Source organism: Pelophylax lessonae (genome assembly GCF_965119305.1).
Source record: "Pelophylax lessonae genome assembly, chromosome: 1".
In the NCBI taxonomy this organism is placed as follows: Eukaryota; Metazoa; Chordata; class Amphibia; order Anura; family Ranidae; genus Pelophylax; species Pelophylax lessonae.
This window is the reverse complement of record NC_138768.1, coordinates 668510533-668523953: the sequence shown is the minus strand read 5'-3', so window position 1 is coordinate 668523953 and position 13421 is coordinate 668510533. Positions and strand designations below refer to the sequence as shown.

The following is a 13421-nucleotide window of genomic DNA, read 5'->3' as shown; positions in this document are numbered from 1 at the left end:
TTTTCCATTTCCATCAAATGATGTGGCATCCTTTAGTTTCTAACACATTACCTAGTCCATATCATTAAAGATACCAGCATGAAATTTTTCCCTAATGCTGCCCGCATCTCCGTGTAAAGAAGGCAGCTGCAGTGGCAGGAAGAAGGTCAGTGAGAGGAGTCTGAGGAGTCTCGTGTGCTGGATAGGAGGGGGATGGGATGGGACAGCTGCATAGAGATGAATTGAACTTTCCATATTCCTCATGCCTCATGTTGCTGAATGCTTGTTACTCCTCCTCTCAGAAGCTGAACTAGGAATATGGAAAGTTCAATTCATCTATATGCAGCTGCCCCATCCCCCTCCTATACAACTTCCTTTGCTGGCCCCCCTCAGTGCTATTAACCCTCCCCCTCAGTGCTATTAACCCTCCCCCTCAGTGCTATTAACCCTCCCCCTCAGTGCTGTTAACCCCACCCCCCCCAGTGCTATTAACCCCACCCCCCCAGTGCTCTTTACCTCCCCCCGTGCTCTTAGCCCCCTCCGTGCTCTTAGTCTGGCTCCCCCAGTGCTCTCCACCCCCCTGTGCTCCCTTGCTCCCCCTCAGTGATTTCCAGCCCCCCCCCCCCCAGACAGTGCTCTCCAGTTCCCCCCCCCAGAGAGTGCTCTCCAGTTCCCCCCCCCTCCCCCTGTGCTCTCCATCCCCCTGGTTTTCCCTGCCTGCCTCCACCCCCCCTGCGCCTTCCAACCCCCTGCAATGCTTTCCAAACCCCCCCTTAATTCTCTCTATTCCCCCCCCCCCATGCCCTTCAGCTCCTCCAGTGCTCTCTGCTTCCCCTGTGCTCTCCGGCCCCCCCTAGTGCTCTTCTATCTTCTATCATGTCCGCAATATCTGACCTTCTCTTATATCATGTCCGCTGTCTCTGACCTTCTCTTGTATCATGTCCGCAGTCCCTGACTATCTCTTGTATCATGTCCGCAGTCTCTGACCATCTCCTGTATCATGTCCGCAGTCTCCAACCATCTCCTGTATCATGTCCGCAGTCTCCGACCATCTCCTGTATCATGTCCGCAGTCTCCGACCATCTCCTGTATCATGTCCGCAGTCTCCGACCATCTCCTGTATCATGTCCGCAGTCTCCGACCATCTCCTGTATCATGTCCGCAGTCTCCGACCATCTCCTGTATCATGTCCGCAGTCTCCGACCATCTCCTGTATCATGTCTGCAGTCTCTGACCATCTCCTGTATCATGTCCGCAGTCTCTGACCATCTCTTGTATCATGTCCGCAGTCCTTGACCATCTCTTGTATCATGTCCGCAGTCTCTGACCATCTCTTGTATCATGTCCGCAGTCTCTGACCATCTGTTGTATCATGTCCGCAGTCTCTGACCATCTCTTGTATCGTGTGCGCAGTCTCTGACCGTCTCTTGTATCATGTCCGCAGTCTCTGACCACCTCCTGTACCATGTCCACAGCCTCTAACCATCTCTTCTATCATGTCCATAATCTCTGACCATCTCGTCTTTTATCATGTCTGAAGTCTCTGAGGGGGTATGGAGAGGAGTCAAAAGTGGGAGTGCTGTCGGGATGGGGATCACAGGAGAAGTCAGACATGTGTGGATTGGGGAGAGGAGACTACAGGATAAAACCAGAGCATGGTGCACCTAAGAGGTGGTCAGTGACAGTGCTGCCGGCCAGTCTGAGGGGGGGGGGGTCAATGATGTAAGGGGGCACTGTTATAAAGGTTCCTCCTTATATCAAGACCCCCCCTCCCTTCCTTAGTGCATTCACTCTGTGGAAATTGGTCTCTGGTCACCAGAGTCCCCTCTACATCAGAGTTCTCAGCTTTTTCATCCGTGCGCCTGAAGTGACACCAGCTCCCAGCTGCGGCAGCGGTGCTTCCATCTCATCCACTGTAAAACAGGAGACCATTTTGAGTCACGCTGTATCCAGAAACGAAACCCTAACTGCAGAGGTACTGTACACTATAAAGATTGTCATTTATTTGCTGGGTGTGACATGGATTTTCTTCTCATTTAACATGTATACATAGACATTTCATGAAACTTTAGGTCATGAATATTTTCGTGAAGTCATGGAATTTTATTGGTAAAAAGGTGTATGAACCCTGTCCCCAGCTTATATATGGTGGAGGCCTGGGGTAGTAAGTTACTACTTAAAGGGCCAGTACCTGGAGTGGCTGCACATGGAGGAAATCCTCAATCATTTGGTGTTATCTAACGCTGTGCAACAGCAAGCAAACCCTTTACTTCAACAACAGATTGGTGCTGTACAAGAGCAAACCCAGTTGATGTTTGAAAAATTGGCAAGTGCTGCAGAAGTGGACAGAGACACTGGCTGAGGTGATGCAGATGCTTGCACAAAAGTCTCCTGCTAAAGCCGAAGGGGTTGGAGACAGCTCCTCAGGCATGTCGGTCGCTTTCTGTCCAGGATAACGGCGGACGATGACCTTTCTGGTTGCTTTTGAGAGAACCGATGAGAGAGAGATGGCTGGCCCAAAACCCAGTGGACAGGACTGATCACTCCCTTACTGGGGAATTGCAGAAGGCCTATTAAGATTTGGAATCCGTGGATGCAAGAGAATATGTGAAGGTCAAGCAGGAAATCCTGGTGGGTCTCGGTGTCACCTTGGCTGTTTGAGCACAGCGGGTCAACAGCTGGTCCTTTTTGAGATGAGAGGTGCCCAAGATCACAGATGTTTGACCTAATCCACCTGGTGCGGAAATGGCTGCAGCCCGAGTCCCTGTCTGGGCCACAAATAGTGGAGCATATTCCTGATGTCACTCCCAATTCCCCTGCAGAAGTGGGTGAGTTATGGGGACCCCAAGTTGGAGGACAACATGGGGGAACTCTCTTGAGAGGTACTATGCTGCAGAGAGCCTGGTCACCACCCCTACAGCCGCTCAGACTTTACACCCAACGCCACGGTCTCCCCAGGCAACTGGTAAGACTGTTTAAGGGGAAGTGGTTGCTCAGCATGGCAAGGAGACAGGGCGGAGGACTTTTGGTGCCAGGGCCAAAGTTTGGCATCCTGAACAGGGGAAGCCACTGCCTGTCAGCAAACCAAACTGGGGCAACATCAGGTGTTTCCGTTGCCAGGAACTGGGACATGTTGCAGCAAACTGTCCTTGGACAAATGAACCCATGCAGTGTGACATATCTCTTAGAAGGCAGTTTGCTGCTGTTTCATGTGCTGCAGCACCAAGTGTAGGAAAACACATGTGCCAAATGACTGTTAATAATAAGCCGATTATGGCTTTGGTGGACTTAGGAATTCTGGTGGGTTTGGTTAAAGCAGAGATGGTTGAAACTGAATTTAAATGCTAATGAAGTTGGTGTGATCTGTGTGCATGGTGATACTCGGGAGTATCCTATAACTACTGTTAACTTTAAAATTGACTTCGGTACGGTGACCTATCCGGTGGGACTTGTACCCCACTTAGTGCGCGAGACCATCATTGGTAGAGATTTACCTACGTTTTGGGAACTGTGGGATCGTCCAGATTCGGTCACAGTAACTGACTCGGTGGAGGAGCCAGAACTCCTGGCCAGCACTGACCATGTGGGTTCAGGGGACTCCTCTCAGGATTCCCTGGGTTTTAATTTCTCCAGTTATGGGAGGAGAACTGGAGGAGCCTGAGGATGTCCCCACAGCCAGTTTAGGTGGACAGCCTTCTGCTGACCCTGAGGCTACATTAGTTTGCTGATCTTAATGTGCACAAGGAAAACTTTTTGGTACCGAGCAAAGAAAAGACCCTACCCTTGCCAGGGCCTGGGAAAATGTAGTAGTTATTGATGTACCTGTCGAACCAGGGGACAGGCCTTTTTCCCTTTTTCAGCAGCAATGAGGATTTATTGTATTTTGTATATAAAAAGAATGATGAAGTTGTTGAACAGTTGGTGGTCCCTATGCCTTACAGATGAGTGGCGCTGGAATTGGCTCATGGACACTTGCTAGGTCATTTAGGGGTTGAAAAAAAAAAATCCTGAAAGGGTGTTGAACAGGTTTTACTGGCCTGGGATGCAGAAAGATATTGACAATTATTGTCAATCCTGTCCTGTGTGTCAAATGTCAGCCCCACTTCCGAAGTTCTTTCGTGCCCTTACCAATTATTGAAGAGCCTCGTGGATCCACTTCCCAAGTCTGCCCAGGATCATCAGCATATTCTTGTATTAGTGGATTATGCTACCCGTTACCCCGAGGCAGTTCCCTTGCACTCTGCATCCTCTAAGAACATTCCAAAGATTTGTTCATGGTGTTCGCGTTGGGATCCCTAAGAAGGTCCTTACAGACCAGGGCACCCCGTTTGTCACGAGTAACTAGAGAGTTGTGCAAGTTAAAGTGACGCCATTGCAAACCTCCATGTACTTGAAGCAACACAGAAAACAGCCGCTCAGGTGAGGCGAAGCACTCAGGTGCCGGTCGGATCCGCCGTCAAGTAGTCAGATATTCAAAGGAAAAAGTTTGACCGCACTCAAGAGTAGATAAACTTGGAACAGGTTGATGCGTTTCACGACTCTACGGGTCGCTTACTCATAACGAATAACTAGAGAGTTGTGCAAGTTAAGTGACGCCATTGCAAACCTCCATGTACCACTCTCAAACTGGTGGCTTGGTAGAACGCTTCAATAAAACATTAAAGAGTATGTTAAAAAAAGGTTGTTGACAAGGATGGATAACACTGGGACTTCCTGATTCCATACGTGATGTTCGCCATCAGGGAGGTACCTCAGTCCTCTACAGCAGTGGTCCTCAACCCTGGTCCTCAGGGCCCACTAACAGGCCAGGTTTGCAAGATAACTGAAATACATCCCCGGTGATATAATTTGCTGCTCAGTGATTGCAGTATTCTAGTCTGCATCTCCCCAAGGTAATACTTAAAATCTGGCCTGTTAGTGGGCCCTGAGGACTGGAGTTGAGGACCACTGCTCTACAGGGTACTCTCCATTTGAGTTGCTTTATGGGAGACCACCTCAGGGACTCTTAGACATAGCCAAGGAAACCTGGGACTTGGAGCAGACATCCCACAAAAGTGTCTTTGAGCATATCGCTCAAATGCAGGACAGGATTGCAGCGATTATGGCTATGGTAAAAGCGTGTCACCGGCAGGGGGGGAAACAGCCAATGGGCATAGCTGTTTCCCACGTGATCGGCTGTGATCTAATCACACAGCCAATCACAATAATAAAGCCCAGAAGATGACCGCGCATGCACGATCGGGAGCTTGCAGCGCGGTCATGTCGGTGGCGTTGTGTTCCCTAGGAACACAGCTAGTCACCGGCAGTAGTAAACAGTCACTGACAGTGGCTGTTTACTATGTGATCGGCTGTAAATCCATTCACAGCCGATCACAAAATGTAAACACAGAGCTGTAACTCACTGTTACTAGCTCTTCTCCCCTCACACAGTTTCCAGTGTGAGGAGAGCAGAGCCAGAAACAGTGAGTTACTGCTCTGTACACCTTGTCAAAGTAAAAGCACAAAAATAAAGGCCCCCACACAGTCCTTAGCCCCCCCCCCCAATTGCTCCTGTCACCCAACAGTCACCTCATCAGTGCCCAGAAATTGACACCCAGAAGGCTACGTTCACATGTGAGCATAGCGATTGCGGGCAGAATCACCGCGATTTTCCCCGCAATTCGGAAATCATTGCAAATCGCGGGACGCCTGTGCGTTGCCCGTGATTTGCAATAGCACCCCAAACGCTGTGCGATGTTGCCGTGATTTCCGCCTGCCGAATCGCGGTAACATCGCGCAAACATCGCATGATGCCCAAAAAGGTACAAGAGTTTCTTTGAGGCGTCATGCGCTGTTTGCGCGATGTTACCGCGATTCGGCAGGCGGAAATCGCGGCAACATCGCACAGCGTTTGGGGTGCTATTGCAAATCACGGGCAACACACAGGCGTCCCCGCGATTTGCAATGATTTCCGGATCGCGGGCAGAATCGCGGTGATTCTGCCCGCGATCGCTACGCTCACATGTGAACGTAGCCTAAAGTTCACCTGTTAACCAGAGACTGCCATCGGTACCGCCGTGCACCATCGCCCGTCACCCGTCACCCATCGGTGACCATCACCTGTCACCCCATCAGTCATCGTCACCTGCCACCCCATCAGTCATCGTCACCTGCCACCCCATCAGTCATCGTCACCTGCCACCCCATCAGTCATCGTCACCTGTCACCCCATCAGTCATCGTCACCTGTCACCCCATCAGTCATCGTCACCTGTCACCCCATCAGTCATCGTCACCTGTCACCCCATCAGTCATCGTCACCTGTCACCCCATCAGTCATCGTCACCTGTCACCCCATCAGTCATCGTCACCTGTCACCCCATCAGTCATCGTCACCTGTCACCCCATCAGTCATCGTCACCTGTCACCCCATCAGTCATCGTCACCTGTCACCCCATCAGTCATCGTCACCTGTCACCCCATCAGTCATCATCCGCAGTCAACCGTCACCCGTCGCACAGCCAGCATGTCAAAAAGGATGTACAGCAGCGAGAAGGCCCTTCAGGCCCTCACCATGACTGATGAGAGCACCGGGGAGCTCTCAGTAGTATCCGAATCCAACTCCGATCCCCGATTCGGAATTTAAAATCGCTAATAGTAGCCAATCTGAGATGGACTCGGACTATTCCTATACACTTTCCTTTATAGAATGTATTTTGGGGTGCATTTTTTGCTATATACATGCAACTACTTACCGACCGCCTAACGACTATATACGTCGGCCATTTAAAGCTAAATTCTGGGGTTATGGCAACAGATAGCTGCCATAACCCTGGTATATTTTTAAACGGCGGGTGGTTGGCTTTCAGATAAGGGTGGTCCCAGTGGCGGATTCGCCGCGGAATTACCCTTACGGTGCAGGGGAAGAGGTGCCCTCCCCCTCCCGCCGCGTCCCAGACATTTTCCCAGCTTACCGGACCCGCCGGCAGCGGGGAAAACTATCCGGTCCCGGATCCTCAGAGACAGGAAGTCGAGTGAGAGCAAGATGGCCCTCATGACCGGAGCTACGTCAAAAGTCGTTATCTAGCAACCGGTTTAAAGGGCCGTTTATTTTTTATTTTTTTGTGTGTAGTTGTGAGGTGTGAGGTCTTTTTGACCCCAGATCTCACAATAAAGAGGACCTGTCATGCCTATTTCTATTACAAGGGATGTTTACATTCCTTGTAATAGGAATAAAAATGATCAAAACTTTTTTTTTTTTTTTTAAACTGTGTAAAAATAAAAAATTAATAAATAAAATAAATAGGAAAAAAAAAATGAAAGCGCCCTGTCCCCGTTAGCTCGCGCGCAGAAGCAAGTCCCGTCCACATATGTAAACGGTGTTCAAACCACACATGTGAGGTATCGCCGCGATCGTTAGAGCGAGAGCAATAATTTGAGCCCTAGACCTCCTTTGTAACTCTAAGCTGGTAACCTGTAGAAATTTTTAAAATGTTGCCTATGGGGATTTTTAAGTACCAATGTTTGGCGCCATTCCGTGAGCGTGCGCAATTTTGAAGCATGACATGTGGGGTATCTAATTACTCGGCGTAACATTATCTTTCACATTATGGAAAAAAATTGGGCTAAATTTACTGTTTTGGTTTTTAATTCAAAAAAGTGGATTTTTTTCAAAAAAATTGCATTTGGAAGACTGCTGCGCAAATATGGTGTGATAAAAAATATTGCAACAATCTCCATTTTATTCTCTAGGGTCTCTGCTAAAAAAAATATATTATGTTTGGGGGTTCTAAGTAGTTTTCTAGCAAAAAAATGATTTTAACTTGTAAACACCAAGTGTCAAAAATAGTCCCAGTCTTAAAAGTGGATAAATGGACAACTTTGTGTAAAGTGCTACTTGGATGTTGGGACTCTGTATGTGGCTAGGCTGTGTAAAAGTGTTATACATGTGGTATCGCCATACTCAGGAGGAATAGCAGAATGTATTTTGGGGTGCAATTTTTGCTATGTGTTTAAAAATATTGCATAAATGGACAGCTTTGTGTAAAAAAAAAAATGCGTTTTCATTTTCTTTCCACAGTTTCCAAAAACTTGTGGAAAAAAAATTACACGTTCAAAAGACTCATTATACCTCAAAAATTATACGTTGGGGTGTTTGCTTTCCAAAATGGGGTCATTTTATGGGAATTTCCATTGTCCTGGTGCTCCAGGGCCTTCAAAAGTGCAATAGGTTGTCAGGAAATTATATGTGTAATTTAGGCTCCTAGAATGCTGGACGGTGCTACTTGGATGTTAGGCCTCTGTATGTGGCCAGGCTGTGAAAAAGTCTCACACATGTGGAATCGCCATACTCAGGAGGAGTAGTAGAATGTGTTTTGGGGTGTAGTTCCAAGTATACATATGCTGTGTGAGAGAAATAACCTGTTGACCACTTGCCAACTGCCTAACGATGATTTACGTCGGCAGTCAGCCCCTCACAGGCAAAGTGACGTAGATCTACGTCGCTAGCCTGTGAGGGTCTAGGGCAGTGATGGTGAACCTTGGCACCCCAGATGTTTTGGAACTACATTTCCCATGATGCTCATGTCCTGATGTCCGCCGGTCACTCTGCGATCGCCGCTGCAGAGGGAGAAAGTCAGGCGGCTAGTGTAAACAAGCCGCCTGTCATTCTCCCCTGTGTAGAAACAATGATCACACAGTTCTACTATGTAGGACCGTTGATCATTGTTCCTACAGCCCAAGCCACAGCCAATCACAGTTAGAATCACGCCCCTAGGGACACACACAGCCCCACAACGCGATAACGTTTGCGCAAACCAATTAAAAAATTGATTTTTACATTATTTTTTGGGGAATTTCATATAAAAAAATGTGAAAAATATTGCTACTTTTGCAAAATTGACGCTCTTTGTTTATAGCGCATGATCAAAAAATCGCACAGGTGATCAAATACCACCAAAAGAAAGCTCGGTTTGTGGGAAAAGGACGTCAAATTCGTTTAGGTACAGCGTCGCACGACCGCGCAATTGTCCGTTAAAGTCATGCAGTGCCGAATCGCAAAATACCCCCTGGTCAGGAAGGGGGTAAAATCTTCCGGGGCTTAAGGTGTTAATACGTCCAATTTGTAAAAAAAAAACTTCATTTTGCAAAGAATTGTGGGAAAAAATTACAACTTCAAAAAACTCACCATGCCCCTTTATTAAATAACTTGGAATGTCTACTTTCCAAAATGGGTTCATTTGGGGGGTATTTGTACTTTCCTGACTTTTTAGTGTCTCAAGAAATGAGATAGGCCTTCAGTACATCAGGTGTGATCAAGTGTGATACATTTTCAATAAATAGCACCATAGCTTGTGGACTCTATAACTTTCACAAAGACCAAATAATATACACGTATTTGGGTTATTTTTACCAAAGATAAGTAGCAGTATAAATTTTGGCCAAAATTTGTGAAGAAAAATTATTAATTTGCAAAATTTTATGACAGACAAAGAAAAATGCGTTTTTTCACAATATTTTCAGTATTTTTTTATTTATAGCACAAAAAATAAAAAACCCAGTAGTGATTAAATACCATCAAAAGAAAGCCCTATTTGTCTGAAGAAAAGGACACAATTTTTTTATGGGTACAGTGTTGCATGACTGAGTAATTGTCATTCAAAGTGTGAGAGTGCTGAAAGCTGAAAATGGGTCTGGGCAGGAAGGGGGTGAAAGTGCACTGTAGGCAAGTGGTTAAAGCCGCATTAAAAACATCCAGTGTGCATGTGACCTTTCATGTATCTTAGTGCAGACTTCTGGTAAAAATCAATGAGCCAATCACAGGAAGTAGAAAATGCTAGATTTGCTACTGTCTATTTTTTCGGGAAAGTAGTTACCCTTTAATTTTTAACATTTTGCTGCATTTATATATAAATTAGGAAACATCTGTTTATTTTCTTGAATGTTTATAAGAATGCAGCTATTCAGATAAGCGGTTTATAAGCGGCTTCTTGAAGCTGCATTAAACGTTTTCAGAAGCTGCATTTGGGTTTAGATCTGCTAAATAGAGAATTCTGTTGCATTCATTTTTGTAAATGTTCTTTATTTAAATTTGACTGTATTCCTTTTGCAGTTAATAATTGTATATTGTTGTTTTTTTTTTTTTCTTCTATCTTGGAGCAGTCTAAAATTTCTGTTGCAAGTGAAGCCATTGATCCATAAAAAGCTGTTTTGGATTTATTTTTTTGTTTCAGCATGAACTGGAAAATATTGAACCTACCCAAGGTCTTTCTATAGAAACAGCTATAACATTCCTTCAGAGAGCAATAAGTCTTGTAGACGTCCTTATTTTTGCAAGTTCATTGGGCTTTACAGATATTGAAGCTGAAAAAAATATGTCATCTGGGGGCATCTTACGGCAGTGCCTTCGATTAGGTAAGCTCATCATAAAGTGTATGTATACATATATTAAACATTTCTAGAAATAATCTTACAGTATACATCATGGCTAAGAAGTGTTGCTGAGTCACCTGCATTTTTTGCTGCTGTAGATCTGCCTACATGTCAAAAATACATTTGATATTCATGACATCGGGTTAACCAGCAAAGAAGCAGATTGTCAACAGTAACCATAAATACCTGTCCAAGGTCTCATAAGCACTTCAAGTTATTGTAAACCACTTACCTGCTCTCTGCAATAGTTTTGACAGAGCAGCTCAGATCCTCCAATTCTGCCCCCCCCCCCAACTGCTCCTGGTTTAACCTCTTTAGCAAGTGCCCCCATAGGAAGCCCCTTTATACGGGGCCACTCAAGTGGGCTCGATCCCGAGCCACACTGCCTGCTTTCAAAGACCCAGACAGCTCAGCCCTGCCCCCTTCTTTTTTTCTATCAGTGGCCAATTGCTCCTGCTGCTATCAATGCTCTGAGAAAGGAGACCGCAAAAAGAGCTGCTGCTCGAAGGCACAGCGCTGGATTGAAATTGGGCTCAGGTGAGTATAAGGAGCGATCCTGTTGCACAGGTGGTTTACTTTAATTGAGAGAATACGTTAGGGTAAAAGAACCTTAAGCCTGTAGAAGCACTTTCACTTTCCATAGGGATCTATGGCTTTTGTGCCTGCTTGTTGTTTCCCTGACATTTTAGGACTAAGCATGCTGAGAGGCCAAGTAGAAGGGACAGACTGTTTAAATGATAAATAGAATATGAATCAGCGCTGCTCAATAAATATGTACAAAAATACAGTGTCTCAATTATTAAAGTGTCTAAAAAATGAATGAAATACTATACCTTGCTATCTCAATAAATATATTATTGATACTAATGCAAGAGTATTATATGCAGTGTAAACTGCATGCTATCAAAAGTGCCATACAGTGTTACTACTATAAATAAATAATCAAACAATATGATAAATATGCTGTGAACTCATATCATAAAAAAATCAATGTACATCACCATAATATATAATATAAAATAAAGTGTCCAGTGCTCAAGTGACTAAATAAATAAATGAATAAATTCTCTTCAGAAAGTGCTCAGTGCTAGTCTCTATATCAATAAATACATCTTCAAAAAAGTGCTCAGTGCTTGTCTGTAGACATAAGACATCCAAAGTGCCGTTGCTTAATGTTACGCGTTTCGCTCTGCCAATCGGAGCATTCTCAAGGCTTTTCAGAATGCTCTGATTGGCAGAGCGAAACGCGTCAAGCCGTCAATCTTGCGTACCTTGTCATTTCCGGTTCATACGGGTGGAACGCACGGCCATGTTTGGCGTCCCGCACCTGGAAATCTAACCGCATATGATCTGAATGTCTTAAGTGTAACCTTTTTAGCCTGAAAATAAGGTTCAAATATACTGCACGATAAAGGCTTTTCTCTTTGTTAATCCTGCATGGGGGAATCGATCCTGGATGCTTTGAGCTGGAGATTGCTTTATTAATAATGGTGTATGGTGCTGCGATCTATTGACAACCTGCGATCAAGACCAGTGAGGAATACAATACAAAGGCTGTTTTACATTGTTTGTCTGGTGAGTAGGAGTGAGAGGGGAGCACCTGATCGCAACATAAAGCACCGGCACTTTGGATGTCTTATGTCTACAGACAAGCACTGAGCACTTTTTTGAAGATTTATTTATTGATATAGAGACTAACACTGAGCACTTTCTGAAGAGAATTTATTTATTTAGTCACTTGAGCACTGGACACTTTAGTTTATATTATATCTTATGGTGATGTACATTGATTTTTTTTATGATATGAGTTCACAGTATATTTATCATATTGTTTATTTATAGTAGTAACACTGTATGGCACTTTTGATAGCTCGCAGTTTACACTGCATATAATACTCTTGCATTAGTATCAATAATATATTTATTGAGATAGCAAGGTAAAGTATTTCATTCATTTTTGAGACGCTTTAAAAATTGAGACACTCTATTTTTGCACATATTTATTGAGCAGCGCTGATACATATTCTATTTATCAATTTTAAAAAGGTATCCCCTTTTTTATCAGCAGCAGCTTATTTTATTGTATATTATTTTCCTAAGCGCTGGCACTTTGCATACAGACTGTGTAAATGAACACTGAGCTAAGGTTTTGGTAAAATTGCACACACACGCTAAAAGCAATACCACTTGTGTATTTGACACTTTTTTGAACATGTATTAGTGTATTTAACCCTTTTGCTGCCTGGCCCTAAACTCCACTCCAGGTATACATTTTACTGCATGCAGTGCCTTACAATGTGCTGTAACATGTTAACATGCACTACTACACAGAGAGTTGAATTAATCGAATTTAATTAGGAGAAAAAATTAAAATCAGACTCCACAATGTTTTCCATTGATGGACTGCAGCATTTGTGTGGAACGTATACCAATGCCCACAGGTTAAATGCACCATAAAGTGGGCTCTTGCTGTGTTGGTACACTGCAGTGCACCAGTTCATGTAAAGTGTATTACCGCTATGTTTGTAGTGCAAATGTGTATGGTGTGTTTGGAGGATGGCATGTTAGGCCTCATTCACATAGCCAAAAAGGGATGTAAGAAGCTGAACTCTTCTGCTATACGTCCATGGTCGCTGAAGTGACCATGAACTTAGAAGGGGGCATGAAGCCGATGTATGGCATGCTGGAAACTTTTGTTCGCTGCCGTATTGCCATACATCTGTTTCTGCAAAAGGGTTAAGAGATGTCGCAAATGTACATAAGTGGAGATGTTGGATATGTATGCTGCATTTCTTTACAGCTTGTTGCATTGTTTGCTGCCATTTTAGGCAAAATGAGGTGCCAAATAAACAGAATTTTTTGTTATGGGGGTTTTTAACCGCTTCTTTTTGACCTCTATACCACCCCATCATGTCTGTTCTGATTGGCAAAAAATGTTCATCTTCCATAAATAAGTTTACTAAAATGTATTTAAATAAATCCATTTATGAAAATGATGTACTTTGTTTTTCTGTCAAAGTTAGCAGGAAACCT

The 13421-nt window shown here is 44.6% G+C and overlaps 1 protein-coding gene across 2 annotated transcripts in view; it reads left to right on the top strand.

The window, feature by feature from the left end:
- Positions 1–13421, top strand: part of LRBA (LPS responsive beige-like anchor protein) — a 1198938-nt gene that overhangs the window by 285919 nt on the left and 899598 nt on the right. For both annotated transcript variants that reach the window (XM_082258080.1, XM_082258079.1), the window contains exon 25: positions 10190–10370. In XM_082258080.1, the coding sequence (XP_082114206.1) occupies positions 10190–10370 (181 nt within the window). The remainder of the gene's footprint in view (positions 1–10189; positions 10371–13421) is intronic.